Source organism: Mixophyes fleayi, chromosome 5 (assembly GCF_038048845.1).
Source record: "Mixophyes fleayi isolate aMixFle1 chromosome 5, aMixFle1.hap1, whole genome shotgun sequence".
Taxonomy (NCBI): Eukaryota; Metazoa; Chordata; class Amphibia; order Anura; family Limnodynastidae; genus Mixophyes; species Mixophyes fleayi.
In genome coordinates, this window is record NC_134406.1 from 117,477,322 (window position 1) to 117,493,752 (window position 16,431).

General features: G+C 39.9%; 1 protein-coding gene across 1 annotated transcript in view; it reads left to right on the top strand.

Annotated features, from left to right (window-relative positions):
• TENT4A (terminal nucleotidyltransferase 4A) overlaps positions 1–16,431 on the top strand; it is a 48,130-nt gene continuing 31,699 nt past the window's right edge. Inside the window, exons 1-7 of the mRNA XM_075212753.1 lie at positions 1–137; positions 471–1,711; positions 8,412–8,535; positions 8,825–8,871; positions 12,868–12,988; positions 14,613–14,720; positions 14,835–14,963. Coding sequence (XP_075068854.1) covers positions 861–1,711; positions 8,412–8,535; positions 8,825–8,871; positions 12,868–12,988; positions 14,613–14,720; positions 14,835–14,963 — 1,380 coding nt within the window. The 5' untranslated portion in view covers positions 1–137; positions 471–860. The remainder of the gene's footprint in view (positions 138–470; positions 1,712–8,411; positions 8,536–8,824; positions 8,872–12,867; positions 12,989–14,612; positions 14,721–14,834; positions 14,964–16,431) is intronic.

Here is a 16,431-nt window from a genome sequence, read left to right on the forward strand (position 1 = left end):
AACCGCCGCGCGTGCGCATAGCACTATTTTTGTGACCGGTTTTTGTTCTGTATTTAGAAGAGGCCGCGCGTATCACTGAGTGTTATCCGTGAGATAGCCAACGAAACGGAGTACGAGTGCGCCAGTTAGTGTGGCGGGTGAGTTGTGCTCACGTGGCTTTGACACCCTCTTCCACGCTGAGTAGTCGAGGGAAACTAGTATGGCAGAGGTTTGTGCACACGTGGGGCGTAGAGCACGCTGTCTCTGGGGATTGTGGTGTTTCTAACTTCATATCGCAGTATGGGTACCGCTACGAGTCTATAACATCTATGGACGTGGCTTATAGTCTTTTCACAAGACATTTTAGAGTTGCCCGTTTAACTTGCCTGTGTATGAACCTAATTTATTGCTTTCTCTGTTTTAAAATTGCCACTACTTTACCTTCAATAATCTGCTGTCCTCTGTGTTTATGGCTTCTCCTCTTTTTGCAGATGGAGGCCTGCCCCGGCTGTCACGTCCTCTGCCTCCTCTCTGCTCTCATCATAGGATCTTGACTCTAGCAGAAACTGGAGACGTGATTAGCAATAACCAGGCCAGACTTAATTTCTCCTTTCAAGGGCCTTTCACACTGACTTCATTCTGTGTTTTACGGGAGAGCATACAGGCTTCAATTAGCCTCCCAAGTGCATCTGTTAATTGGATCGGAAACCTCATCTGATGCAGTTTGCTGTTTTATTTGCACTCCCCAGCTACCATAAGCTTATATTTCCTAACCAGGAGTCACAGTCCATCTCAAGTTTATATGTACAATAATTTTAAATTGTCTTTACTTGTTTGTGTTTCTCCTCTGCCTGTTGCTGTCCTTTTGAACTTTCTTTTTCATGGATCCACGTGTGGCCTGGATCCAGCCAGAACAGAATGGCCCTGCAAATGCTCTTTGGATGCATATTTGGGAGACCTCACAGGGCCCATGGGATCCACATCCGATACAGACTATGTCACCTTCTGGAATGCCTCCTGGAAGCCCTTACCCTAACTTGTTAAATGGGCCCCCTAATTACACATCCCATATGTGTCTCAATACCTTGGCGTTTGATGGGTATATGTTCCAGAGTAGCTCTTTTTCTCGCCCAGGCACACCTGGCTCATCCTCTTCATCATCCTCAGGAGATCGGGACCAAGATGTTGTACCAGTGGTTGCTGGCTGTGCTTTGCCTCCTGCCTCTGCCTTTCAATCGCTTGACAGTTCTCACATTTCAAGGTCACAGAAGAACTCTTCTGTGTCATCTTCATGTTCATCCTCTGACTTTGATGCAGATGCTCTTAGATGCTCCTCTCCTAGTAGTGGAATAGGATCGCTTCAGGGTAGTACCTCTTCAAACTCTCTAAGCTCTGGGCTAGGGCAGAGCATTCATTTTGAGAATGGACTTAATAACAAAAATGGCCAGAATACAATCTCAAGAAATCTCTCAAAACGGACATCCTCCCCTGTTTCAGTCCTTAGCTCCCGTCATGGTGACTTTCATCACAACTTCCTTAATCAAATCTCCAGCTGCTACGATCAGCAACATCAGTACCATCCTTGCCGTAGGAAAAGAGAGAATAAAGCTAGCACATTTGGAATGAACTACTTGCTTCATGAAGGAGCAAACTGGATGGATTGTAGAAATCACGTGCAGTATGCTTCTGGCACCCCATGGAAAACTAGAGATTACTATCCAGGCATAGAGGGGTAAGTTTATCATATGAAAATGTTATATATTCCAGTTTGGATGTTGTAAAATATGATATGAAGAAAGTTACAACTATATATTATAAATAGCCATTTTATAATCACAAATATACATTACTTGAAGGAAACATTCCTTATTTGTAATGAGTAACTGTTCTTGGTATGCAATCTGAGAGATTTCATCACTGTAGGATCAGAGCATTCCTGAGGGTTTAAAATGCTAGCACAGGCAGTGTACAACCACATTCATGGAACACACCCACCTTACTAGCATACTCTCAATTATCTTCCTAGGCTGGTCTAATTTTTAGCTCTGAAAGGTGCAAGCTAAAATCTAGCTGTCATGCTACTTTTAAGATACAACATATTTATTAACTTCCATGGGATAGTTAGTAGTTGGGAAAGTTGGAAGCAAGCTAGTGTGGTGTGTAGGTTTTTTTTTTCTTTAGAACTACATTTTTAGGATTTTTTTTTTATGATCTTGCATACAAGCAGTGTGTATCTGCTGGCCACATAGGTTTAGTTTACACCCAACAGGCCACAAATTAATTGATTTTGTATATATGGGCCCATGAAGATTTGTTGTGGCTTAGTGTGATCAGGATCTCCCTGGAAAATTGGGTCAGGCAGTGAATGTATTGTCCAGTTGCACTAACTGTTCTCCATAGACTCTAGCAGGTCAGTCTTAGTGACTGTAGCTTGGCTTAACATGTGGGACCAAACTGAATGTGAATATAAGCAGATGTCTGTGTGTTATGCCCTGTTTGATAAATTGCACTGTTCCATTACATTAGCTGCAGCATAGTGCATAAAAAATCTTGTCAGGTGGTAAGTCCTTTATAAATATTTTTGTACTAACTTCCAATTGACATTCAATGAAAGTTACTTATTGTGGGCCAAATGAATGACTAGTCAGATAACAAAGGTCAATTTTGTCCTACCTTGCAGCATTTTACATAATGCTTTGGGTAAATGTCAGCGTTGTACAATGATCAGAGGTACAACCTCCTACTTTGCTTTGCCACTATCCCCAGTATTCTACCCTATTTACTGTAATGACCAGGTGTGACAAGATGGACCCCCTATGCCCCCCTGTCTGTTCTTGCCGGGAACTGGCTAGGCTTACTTTGCCACCGTTCTCATTCGTTATCCCAAATGCGCCCTCTTGCCGCAGTAGGAGGGGTTTACAATGCTGCCATCACTGAGCTCATTCTATGGCACTCAGAACCACGTTCCTTCTGGGTCACTAATGCTGCTAGTATACCTCATTGCTGGTGTACCTTGGCTGGTACTCCTGACCTTTCACTATAGATCAGGGTTGCTGTGGATGGATCCCTCCCTGGCCTATCACACTATTCAGGGCTGCATGGGTAGCAGGCAGAGCGGTGGTACTGGAAAAGTTTGGGTCCAAACCTCAGACAGCCAGAGAACGTATTCGATTTTCGGTTTAATCTGCAGATGACAGGAATACAGCAATATGAAAGATGTGTTAAAGCAGGTCTTGAAGCAAGATGTTTATTTGCTCACACTGGAAGATACCAGTGTGATCAGGTTAGATAAAAATCAGAAGAACAAGTTTCAAATACAAGCTAGTGCCTTTTATACATTTCATACACAGGCTATTTTTAGCATCAGGACATACCCTATTTACACAAACATGGATTTACATGCATTGCAAAGCTTAACAAAATTTGCGCTTATCTATGAAATTCACTTTGGACAAAAGGCCACACAGTAACGACCCCCCTGCTGGGCCTTTGGCCAGAGCAGGCATCCTGACACTTCATCACAAAACTTCGTTAGCCATTCCTTCTATCAGACTCCCTTCCACATATGCCTAACTGGAGGTTTCCACTAGCAACCTTACAAATCCCAAACAATGACTCTTCCATACAAAATACATCCCAATAGACACAAGACCTCCAGCCACAAAGGCCTATTGTATCAGATATATGCATCAGAAATAAGGCATATCCTTTAGTAAGGTGAAAACAGGAAAAACCAGTTTCTACCTGGTCTCAGAAATAACGATTTCCTATCTCAGAATATAAAATACAAAAAAGTGCATTGGCAATTTTATATAAATCAGCGGCCTGCGCTATTTCCTTTAAATAAATTCATACCAAAAGTTATTTATCAGTGATCCAGTCACACCAGGTATTTAAGTTCTACTTATATGTGCTTGAAATCAGTTTTTCGGTTATGCATGTCAGTTTGCATACACTGTTTTAGTGTACTTTGTTGATTTGCCAGGTCAGTTAAGTGTGGATGATTTGTTAGTTGGTTCTCTGCACTTCTCTTTGGGTAGAAGTTTCTCCTAACTGCACCATACTATTGCATAATATAGTGCTGGTCTTTATTCATAGACCAGGAATGTGGTTAGCTATGATACAGGGAGTGTTTTTTCTATATTGTGTGATAGAGAGTAAACTACTTTGACTAGCGGAAATCAATATATACATGCACCTGGACAAGCAATGGTTTCTAAAGTTGGGGGCAAGTTAACTGAAAATGACAGCTCAATGGAGGAGGTTTGGAAGCTCACACGTTGCTCTCTGTAGACAGGCACAAGTGTAGCAGACATGCTTATCTTCAAGGCAGATGACAAAACAGACTGTTCTCTCAATTATCCCTGCTTTATCTGCCCTGAGTTGTCTGAAGGTGTTGCATTGGAATTATTCTATTTAAGTGTTCCAAGTAACAATTTTTATTCCCCTTCCCACTAACAAAATATTTTTTGATTAACTCAATCAAGTTCAAAGTCCAATCTTAAATTCCTTCTGTTTGTAGCATTTCAATTGCATATCTCTCGTACAGTTTTCAATTTAGTCAGAAGTACCTTTTTTTTTTTTAGCCCTTTACCCTTGTGAGCAATCTCGAAAGGTATTTGTTTGAACAAATGTTTCACTTTTGAGTCCTTCACTTTTTGTGGTAGATGTTGACTTGTGTATGCTTATATTTCATTAAATTGTCTTTAACTGTCAAGGTTTATTTTGATGGTACATCTCAAATGTGCAGAACTGGATGGAATACAGTTAAATGTTTGCAGCCTAGATGTATATTTTTACTCTTTAGACTAGGATAGGAAAATATCTGTAAATATGTGCAGATACACGTACCATGTTTATAAATGAACTATAAAAGAGCAATTGCTGATCAATTTCCTTTTTAAATTTAATATGCCACTTGTTAACACATTTTTAGGATTACGCGGTAGCACCTGAATTTATTCTCATAAATACCAGTGGAAACCAGAGGAAATACTGTCTAAATATATTAACTTTCTTATGGTTGACTCGCATTGAATTCTGTATTTTGACACTACATACCTATTTGAATTTCTCTTAGCCAAAACTACACTTGGTACTTCATGGGTTACAAATTGGTGCCTACTTTTCTTCATGGTCCATCTCTCCAGTATAACCCTCCCTGTACTAGCAGTGCTGTTGGCACAGTTGTTGTGGAAAAATATTTAGTCTCCTGCAATGTGATTCTTATGGATGCAGGAAACAGTCCTTATTTGGCTGTGAGGGATCTGTTGGATAACTGCAAATACAATTGCTTAGTCAAGATATGTAGTGCAATCTAATGCCCATTAGAGGAGCAATTCAAATCCACAAGAGTGCTTGCTGTGTAGTACTGTACCTGGGAGCTCTAACAAATAAAGCCATTTCTTATTAAGCGTTAAACACTTGTCAAAGTGTAGTAATATACAGTGGTGTGCCATACCACCACTTCTACTTCCATCATTGAATGGAATTTGATAGAATTACACTTGTACTTTCCATACACCACTTCTAAGTTTACTCTAACCTAAGTTTCAGTGGATAAAACTTCTTCCACTATAATTTTTTTTAATTTTTGTTAGGGCTTGGTTATGCTTTTTGGCTGTGGAGATTGTGTTGCCACAGTGGTCACTGTCCACTTGGTGCATGTTCAAGACCTGTTTGTCATAATTGCAAAGCTGTCCTTGTGTTTATGCACATGCATTGTTTTCTATGAAACTCAATCTATTGGCTCTTTTGTGGTGGCTCTATGTACAAAGTTCTGAATATCGTGCAACACAAATTAGCCATAAGTGTGTTGGGTATTTTTAGTTTTGTGACCTGACAAATTTCAGTAACTGTTGCATTCTATTTGGAATAACTTTTGTTAGAGTATTTGGCAGTAGAAAAATATCTGCATTGGCAAGAAACTACTAATTCGATGTGAGCAAGGCATGTGTTCCTAACTTGCTATAACATACAGTACTGTATAAATTAAAAAGGACTCTGCTGGTTAAATTAAAAACTTTTTTTTTTTTTTTGCACTTGATTAGTAGGGGCTTTCTTTTTGCAGCTCCCCTCCCCCTAAATTAGACAAGGTCTACATTTTCATGACTATACAAATTCCCCTCTAGCTACATGCTAGCCGGAGCTGGGTGAGTGCCGATGGCTGCCTCTGAATTTAGTTTTGGTTTTCGTTTTATGCATCAATTTTTATTTTTTCATCACTAGCATCCTTCAGCCAGGGATGCCAGGAGTGGGCTGCGAAGGTGCTGTGCTTGGCTGTTGCTGACAATGCGCTCCCACCATGGGATTACCCCTGGGGAGGAACTGGTCACTACTGCTGCAGGAAGTGCCTGGCTTTTCTGTTCATCCAGTGTCATTGGGCAGAGACTGGCATTGGTCTGCTCCTTGGAGATGCAGCAGCAAAAGTGGCTGCCTTCTCCTTCTGGAGTGTAGTAGTTATGGTCCAGCTCCAGGTAGGTGGCTCCCCTGGTCTCTATTTTAAGTAGGTTTAGGCTAGATTGGGGCTGACTTTCATTGCCTCCCTGCGCCTAGTGTGGGGTTGCAAATGGGGCCTTCCTTTGGTGATGGTCCCCTTCAGGGGAGGTCAAGTCCCGTCGGCTTATTATCCCTGGTGGGACTATATAGGTGGGCAGGAGCAGCATAGCAATTATGTTGGGAGAATCCCTTCCTACTCTGTCTACCCTCTTTGCTGCAGGGATTTAGTGGTGCAGGGGTGCTGTTTTGTGTGAGCTTGTCTCTTCCTCTGGACTGTATCTGTATAGTTCCATATCCTCCTGGATTGTGAAACTGTGTTACACCCCCACCCTGCTGTTGGGGAGGTAGTTCGTCCAGAGCTGAAACTGGAGGTGGGACAGTGGCAAAAGTTTTGCCCACTCCAGATGTCACTCTAAACTGCCTTGCTCCCAGTCTAGGGTGGATGCCTTGTATGCTGCATGTTACTGGCTCCCCTCTGACTGCATCCACTAAGATGGTAGAGCCAGCCTTGGCCATGTCTATTTTAGAGTTGATGCAACTTGTTGCACACCATAGGGCATAGAGGGGATGTCCCCTCTTCTGCCCATACCATGTTGGCCTCAGGGCACCATGGCCTTACCTTCCAGGAGCCTTTTGGGTTTGGCCCTTTAGCACCTGACAAGCTGCTCAGGGCCTTGCACTGGGCTTAGTTCAAGTATACTCTCCTGGAGAGAGGTCTCTGACAACCGCCACACATCTGGACCTTTAAAGGATTGGCTTCTAGCAGTCCCCTAGACTGTGGAAGGGTCAGTTTCTGACTTCTCTTCCGAGGGGGAGGTGATGGAAGGCTCAGACCCTGATGTTTCCTTGTATCTTGACGAGGCTTCCTACAAGATGCAGGAGAGGATCACTTGGTGTGTGTTAGGCAGACAATAAAAATTATTGTTTGCTGTTTAATAGGAAAGATATGTTTTAGTTTCTTCATTTGTGCTGCTGGATGACCTGTTTAGTGAGGTGTGGGCTAGTCCTGACCAGAAATTTCAGGTCTACCGCAGATTGTAGTCCCTTTATTTTCTCCCTAACATTCCATAAATATCGTGGAACAGGACATGCAGGCTGCCATGATTTGGGCACAGCCTACAACTTGGGGTACCCCTAATCACATTAGCAGGTTGGGCTAATTACAGCCAGCGCTAATATGGCTGCAGAAAGGAGAAGTGAGTGGCTGGACCAAGTTGCTATGTCTCGTTGGTTCTGCACATCTGCTTGAAAACATTTGTCCTAGGTTTCAGCTGTCATAAAGCAGCAAATAAACTGAACAAAAGCTGGTTGCTTCTCCATTATGTGACCTCTGCAGAGAGTCAAATTGCACATGAAAGGAGTGAGTGCAGTTTGCACATGGTCTCATTTCTTTCTTTGTAGTTACTATGATCAATAAAACTAACCTAAATTATTTAATAGGTGTAATTACTAGAATAGCCAGTATGGCAGCATTTTGGGATGAGTAACGTGGGGGGTTTTCAACTTCCTAAGAAGGCTAGTATGTGCCCCCAAAGTGAATTTGACTGCCTATTACTGGTTTAGATAATGAATTTTTAAACAATGTGCTTTACTGCCATATAATGTATACCAAAACTGGTTAGTCTTCACTTAACATAAGGTTGCAGTCCATTCTACACTCTTGGAATTGTATGTGTGTATATATGTATATTTATATTGTATATTTGGCATTGTTCCTGTGGAACTCCTGCCACTTTTTAAATGTCATGCTAACTGTTTAGTAGAACTGCAATCCCTTCTTACATGCTGCAACATAAAAACTCTGGGCCCAAATGTGGGGCTCCTCTTTGGTGCCTAACTTTTGGGAACATTTTTCATGTTAACATTCCCCTCTGTATCATATTGTGAACCTTCTGTTGTAAGGGCACACTAATGATGCCAACTTTAATTTTTAGTTTGCATGAAGAAATCCTCGATTTCTATGACTTCATGTCTCCAAGACCGGAAGAAGCCGCAATGAGAAGAGAAGTGGTGAATAGAATTGAAACGGTTATAAAGGATCTGTGGCCCTCAGCTGATGTGAGTGTTGTATATTGCCAAGTTTGCAAATTGTTGACAGGTATATGCAAAATAATTAACAAATGGTGCAGTTTTAGATGGTCTGGGCAAAACTGAATGCACCTTTTCATATTTCAATATGCTCTGAGTTGTTTGTGTAGATCTATATTTTAACTTCATAAAGTTTGTTCTTTCTTGCTCTTACTGTTTTTGTTTTCATGGTTTTATAGTCTGAATTGCATGTGTGTTTTTGTAGTTTCCATGAACACATTATGAATAGTTGTTGGTGTTTTTGTTTTTTCCTTTTTAGGTTCAGATTTTTGGAAGCTTTAGTACAGGCCTTTATCTGCCAACAAGGTGAGTAACAAGGAGTACATCATTTGAAAATGTTATGATGCTTAACTATTTGAATTGCCATATGTATGCATATAATGTATTTCATGTTGTATTCATTAATGATGAATTTATTGTGTGGTTGAGCCTGTTCTCTGACAAGAGTAATGATTTCAAAATTATGGGCTCTTAAGACTTGCAGCCTTGCTAAACATCTTAATGTAAGTTATTGTGTACAACATATAATGCATTCAGCGCCAATGTTTAATATATTACAGTACCCCAGGCGGCATGAGTACTTGTCTTCTTGTACTCTATCCTTTTGCTTCTGAGTGATACTGCCAAGAATTTAGAATGTCCAAATTGTTCACTGGGAAATGCTAGCGAAGAGCAACCATAGCATCTTTTTTTATCTCCTCCAGTATTGTGCTCTGCTCCTTCTGCAGGTGTTTGGTGGTTTTCCTCCTTTCTCTGCATAAATGTCTCCATTAAGTGCAACTTTGTATATTTCTTACAGCCCACATTGCATTATGTCTGCTCTTCCCTCACAGTCCCTTGTCGTTTGTCCACTTGTCATGTCCTTCTCCCCACTGCTTTTGCTCTTCATCTTTGCAACTGCAATTCTTCTGCCTGCTCCCTTTTGTCTCATGTCTACTCATCCCTTGCTAAACATCGTAATGTAATTAAACTTGGCGTTTGAACCCAGGGATTACCATGTTGGTGGTTCAGAAATGATCAAGTTTGGAAACTTCGGTCCAGTGTTTTTGTGTAAGTGCCTTCACTGTAGAAATTGCTGGAATAATCTTCAGCTCAAGAGCCTCACAAGTGCCAGAGTTTGCCTCAGATTTAGTCCTATGAGGGCTCCTATTCTCAGTCTTCTTGATAAGAAGACATGCATTAAGGAACTGGAGGTTCCTGATATTTCTATTGTCTAGAAGACACATGTTCAATTTCTTTTCCTTCACCTAAAGTTGGCAGAACTTTGTCAAATTGAAGCAAGGCTTCACCCAAAATTTTGGATTCGGCACAGGTTTCCTACCATCTCCCCGAACAGCTTACGAATTGGAAATACAGCTAAGGATGAATGCATGTATTCCCTGCCTTCAGTGTCTACCACTGTCCGTGAAGGACATCATAGATAGAACGCTTTGTCTAGCAGAGCATGGATTTTGTGGTCTAAGCAGATTAGTGAGAGATGATGGATCATGTGAGAATCATCCAAATATTTGGCTGAGGCTTTCCATGGCTGCAGTCTTATTAGGCCAATAGGTTGGCCTTAGCTTTTGCTGCCAGGTGAGCATGCTTATCTTGGGATGGACAAATCGTTGAGATGGAAAGTTGTTTTTTGGGACAAAATTATTACTTTATGTAGAGATTTTTTTTTTATTTTTTTTTTGGGCACCCTCAGAAAAAAATGAGAATCCTTCTCAAAGGGCCACTCCTTTGCCCTGCATGGTGGCCACCAGAGAAGCAAGCAGGCTTGAAACAAATTCTTCTTGAAAGTGGCTTTCTCACCTTTCCTTCTGGCACAGTTGCTGTTAATGGCACAGAATTCTATTGCTGGATAATAAACTATCCAGAGTCGAATCTGGGCCTCTTCATCGACAAACTCCATAGAGTTTTTAACCACAAGAGATGTTTCTAATTTAAAAGCTAGTGAGATCTCTGGATCCTCAAGCAGGTATCCATTCTCCTTGCATGGGGAAAATTATGTCCACTTTAGAAGCAGTGCAGTTTGCACACTTTCACTCAGACCCATGCAGGTGGGCCAGATCCAATCCACACCTGGCAACACAATTTTTCAGACGGTTCATCACAGATCTGTCAGACCTTTTTATGGTGCCTGAAAGAGGAAATTCTTAAGGACTGTTCCTTCTCCATCTAGGACCTTTAGTGACCACCTATAGGTATGTTGTGACTTTAGATCTTTGCCTTCAGGGACTTGGTCTTGGGAGGAGAAGAAGGTCCCTATTAATGTTCTCAACTTCAAATAGTGTTTAACACTATCTTATAGGCACACATTAAAGAGCAAGGCAATTTGTATTCAGTTGGCCAGTGCCATGGCTGTCACATGCTAAAAATAAAAACCAAATTGTTTTAAGAAAAAATAATCCCAGCAAAGTGTAAAAAAAGCAGAATTATAACTGCTAATGTTAACTATTTGACTATTTTTAAAGCCCCACTATATTAAGCAGCTCTGTACCATGACCATCCTGGTACAAATAACTCTTCAATTACCAGAAATAGAAGGTAAAGATGGCACTGCCCAAATGAGCTTGCAATCTGAAGTGTGGGGAATAATTAATACATATGATGGCATAATAACAATGGTAGCTGTTGGAGAAAAGTGTGAGTAGACACAGTAAGTCAGAAGCATTACAAGCCCTCACTAAGGCAGTCCTAAAGTAGATGATTTTTTTTTTTGTGTAGCTGTCAGAGTGGTATAGCTGGAATAAGTAAAGCCAGTGGAAGGTGGAGACATTAAAGATTATCTAGCCATTTGTAGAAATCTGAAGACTTTTAGCTGCTGGCAAGAGTGTGTGTTTTTAAAGATTTTACTTCCTTCCTAGATTGAGAAGTTACTGAAGCTTCACTATTGTATTTACCCAACTTCCTTCTTGATTGCCTGAAAATATCTTTTATGGACCAGCTTGAAATGGCATCCATGACATTGAGAGCTGGCTGTAATTTCAGGCTAAGTATTGTTAGATCTCTATCTAAAGTCTGTGTATTTTTTTTTTTTCTTTTTTTTTTAAAACCTCTGACTGCATCTGGACCATACTGAATAGAGGAGGTGGTGGGGATTGAATACAACAAGTTCTAGTTTGAAAGGCATGCTTTCCTAGAACTACAGGGTTTCAAAGCCATGGAAAAGTATTACAAACGTCTGTTAAAGTTGTGAAAAGTGATTGTAACTAAACTAGAACATTGTCCCATGGGCCTAAGTGCAAAACAATGTGCATATTTGCAAACCTAAGCAGTGTAAGGAAAATGTTAACCCACTTTACTAAAATAAAGGTAGCCCTGCTTTCTTCTTGGGGCTTAATTCACCTTAAGACTTATAGGTTTGTGTTCATCATTTTTAGAAGTTGAGCCTTCGCTGTAGTTAAAGGTCAACATGGCGGAACTGTCAATTGGATCAATGATCCATGTGATGGCTGTTGACTTACAGTTTGTAAATTTTAACTGTGTGAACAGACCCTTGTGTCAGGTATTGTATAAAACATGAATGAGGAATACAGAAGTAGCATATTTGGAGAAGAGAAAAACAAAGTATTTTAGTTATCTTGGGACTTTTGATAGACAGATGCTTTGTGTGGGGTAAAAGAAAAAATGTGCTGACCCGTTAAACTAGGGGCTGTCGAGCATTAAGATTAGCTGTGGTTATGCTCCACGTGTGGCTACTGTTGGACAGGCATGATCAGCCTCCAGTAAAAAAGCAATCACTGGTGTTGGCATTTCTGTGCAGCCACCGGTGGTATAGTACATTTGCAGTGAGACAGCTGAAGGTTGTATGTATTTTCAATGTAAACTAGTTACAATTGCTCAATCTGCTACACACTGATAAAATGGTCTTCTGTAAACTGGGCATTCAAAACAAATTTCTTAGACAACCTGACATGTAAGATTTGTTCATATTATATAAAATATCTTGTCTGCCACACATGGCAATAATTATAACATTACATAAGGTTTTATTACAAAAAGAAAAATGTGCAAGCAGCCAGGAGAGCAGTGCTTGGGTACAAATGGCACCAACATGCAGGATGAACAGGCAGTGTGGAAATACCATATTTTTCAGCAGCGATAATATGTATGCTCTGAGAGAGAGGGTTAGGCTTCAATATTGGTGCATTATAGCAATGTACCTCACTGAAGATATAGGAAAATAAGTTGCATATGGGAGGAGTGCATTTTAATAGAACTATGTAGTAACACGCTAGTGTGGCAAGACTTGTAGTTTTGTTCTATATTTAAGAGGAAGTTACTGTTCATTAACTTGGTTCTGTTCATTTCCAGTGATATAGATCTTGTTGTCTTTGGAAAGTGGGAACGCCCTCCTTTACAGCTTTTGGAACAGGCACTACGCAAACGTAATGTAGCAGAGCCTCATTCAATTAAAGTACTTGATAAAGCAACGGTAAGTGTTCAGATACAGTACAAAAGCTTGTTGCTTTTGCAGTTATAGTGGTAGACCATATAAAAGTAATGCAAGGTGGTTTTCAAGTGTCTTGCCCTCCTATGAACTTCTGAAATAGGATTGAGATTTTGTTGCTTTGGCTGCTTGTGAACTGAACTCCATATTAATTGTTTATCCCCAAGTCCAACATTTCCAGATACAGTCTGCAATATATGAATAATTTCATGTAATCCAAACAATCTTGGGTAACGTAAAAATGTGGGGTGCAGTGGAATTTGGTGCGCTAGTCTCCAGTTTTAACACCTAATGGATTATTGGATCTTTTTATCTTTTATAATGGTTAGGGTAACTAGCAATTTTAGACTTTGGTTTTTGGAAAAGTTCATTTTTAATTTAAAAACTCAGGTATTTTTTGAATGTATTATGTGGAATAGTCAGTATTATCCAGCACTTAGATTGCTGCTGAATAAGGGCAGGGCACTTGTGTAATGATAGTAGCATGTGAGAATCTGTTGGGAGAGCTGCCAGCATGCAAATAGCTTTGCTGGAGGGACCTTCCTCTGCACTCCCACACTCTCCAGCCTCATTCTAGTTCAGTGAAGATTCCTGACTTGGAGGGGAGTGCAAACAGTGGTGACAGCACTGCCCGGTGAGTAAATCTGTTTACTCCAATGTCTAAACATAAAACTAAGAATGCTACTCTGCAAGTAGTTATGCCAGCACAAACCATGGCCCTACAATCTTACTGCTGTTCCTGAGGCTGCTTGAAAGTGGGTGTTACAAATTTAGAAGGGAAATCTTAAAAATTGGGATACAAGCCAAATATGGCATGATGGATTTAGAGATCTGGTTCTGGTGCAGCGAGTTTAAATATTCCGTGTGTGTGTGGTTCATTTTTTTTTTTTTTTTTTTAAATATGGGTTTCGAAGAGGTAAACCTATGAAACGGCGTAGCCATTTGGTGAAATATTCCAATATTCCACTGTTTGCGTAAGTGTTCTTATTATAAGGTGGAAGTATTGAGTGATAAAAATGTAATCCGTTTTTTCTAAATATTGAGTTGGTATATAATATGGTCTTTTAGGTGGGAATTTATTCAGTTTTTGCAGAAATTCTGCAGGAGATTGGAAAGAGGGCTCACTAGTTTGGGGCATATATTAAATGCTCATAAGATCACCTGCCCATTTCTGAATTTATTATGTGATTGTGAAAGGAAATGTCAGCTTTGTCTTGAGTACTTTGCATACCTGTTTGAAGAATCCTTTATTCCCATGGGCAGTTTATATGCACTCTGAATACTTGCCTGTCTTCAACTCTTAATTTGCCTAGGTCTCCAGTATCCACAATGAGGAGACCCACAGTTTCCTCATTGTGGGTTTCAAAGCTCATGACATTAGGCAGAAGTAATCATGAGAGCAGGAATGTACACACTAGCTGGTCCTAGAAAAATAAATTGCTGTCTAGTGAGCTAAAAAAAACAACTAAGCAGGACATTGACTATGGAGTTTTCTCAAGGGAAGTTATGGTGGATAATGAACTTATAAGAACATTAAGGACCTATGATTATGACTATTGGTTATGAAGTCCTGTATTGAAGTATGACCTCATGTTGTATTTCCTTTCAGGTGCCAATTATTAAACTTACAGACCTGGAGACGGATGTCAAAGTGGACATCAGTTTTAATGTTAGAACGGGTGTAAAGGCAGCTCAGTTCATCAAGGATTGCATGAAGGTAAACTAACTTCACTTTTCAGCCAAAAGTTTGTGGGAAAATTGTTACTACAACATCATGCTGTTTTATTGGGAGAAAAGTATACTAAAGTTTTTTTTTTTTGTTTTTTTTTAGGAATATTCTTTGCTTCCTTACTTGATTTTAGTATTGAAACAGTTTCTCCTTCAAAGGGATCTAAATGAAGTTTTTACTGGTGGAATTAGCTCTTACAGCCTTATTTTAATGGCAATAAGCTTCTTACAGGTAAGAATATATAAACTTGTCTACTTTGAAACTGCAAATATGAATCTTAGACAGGCCAACAATCCTTCTGTAGCATAATGCTTGTAAGTTGACTGTCATTGAAAGAAGATCTTCTGTAAAAGTCCTCCACTGGATGTTATAAATTGCCAACATGCATTTTTGAGTAAACTCTAAGGGGTGTATTCAATTGTTAGCATTAACGGGAAAAAACGAGCGCTCAAAAAATATTACCATTTATACGGTAATATTGCGCGAGAAAAGCGTTAATACGGTAGTTTACTTGCGGAATTTCACGGCGAGCTGAAATGGAGCGAGTAATTACCGTATTAACGCTAAGATTTTTTGAGCGCTCGTTTTCCCCCGTTAACACTAACAATTGAACACCCCCTTAAGGATATAAATTCTAATTAACAGATATTTGTGAGACACTCCACTCATGCTTTTTTTTTTTTTTTTTCCTTTAAGCAATGCCAAAAAATGTTAGATGAGGTTCTCCTGTTGGACTGCTCTGCATTTATGGTGTAGTCAGCGAATTAAGCCTGAGGGGTAGATTTCTCAAACCTAAGAAAAGTGAAGGCGTTAACTGGAAACACACTGCACAAGTCGTGTGACGTGGAAGTCTGCTGCCCTGTTCTAGTAAGATTGGGGGGGTGGCAAGAGAAGGCTCAGTGGGCCACCTGTTGCCCACCGCTGATTTAGTGCATTCTAAAAAATGATGGTTAGAATCGGGTTTCTATGGGAGGGTTTGATAAATCTAGCCCTTTGACATCGATAGTGATTTCTTGTAGTTTCATATTGTCTGGGACTTTAAATTACAGACGCAAAACTATAAAATGTAGACATTTGGTTTTTATTTCTTTGTGAACACAATGTAGCACAAACTATATTTTAAACATAATTACAGCTCTCACAAAATTTGTCCTGTCATTTGCATTGATTGAAAAAAATGTTTTGTGTGAAAAGCAATAATTATACTTAAAAGTTCCTCTCCTGCAGAATTTCAAAGTGATTTATTAACAAAAGAAATGTTAGTGCTGTGATATCAATTTTCAAGTCCAAATTCTGCCCTTCAGTGGCAGAACTGTTTTATGAATGAGGAAAAGTAGGTTGTATTGCAATTCAAATACCATATTACAATTGATTGAAAGTATGTGTGCGTGTATAGGCATTCCATAGTCCGTTGAGAGTGAAGGTCTGATGGGTTTTCTTTTAAAGAAGTAAGGAACGCCTTTTCAGACTTAACCATCTAAATCAAATTTAGGGGATGGTAAAACCCTTTGTTTTTTTGTTTTTTTTTCTTTCTTTATGGCTTTCAGCCAGTGTTCAACCTCAGCTCTCCACAATGCCAAGCAATACTTCATAAGTAACTTGTGTGTTCTGACTCTTTTATTTTTTTATTTCTGTTAGCACATTATCCAAAATATTTTTATCAAACGACCTTGCACTTGGAGTCTGCATATCACAATGA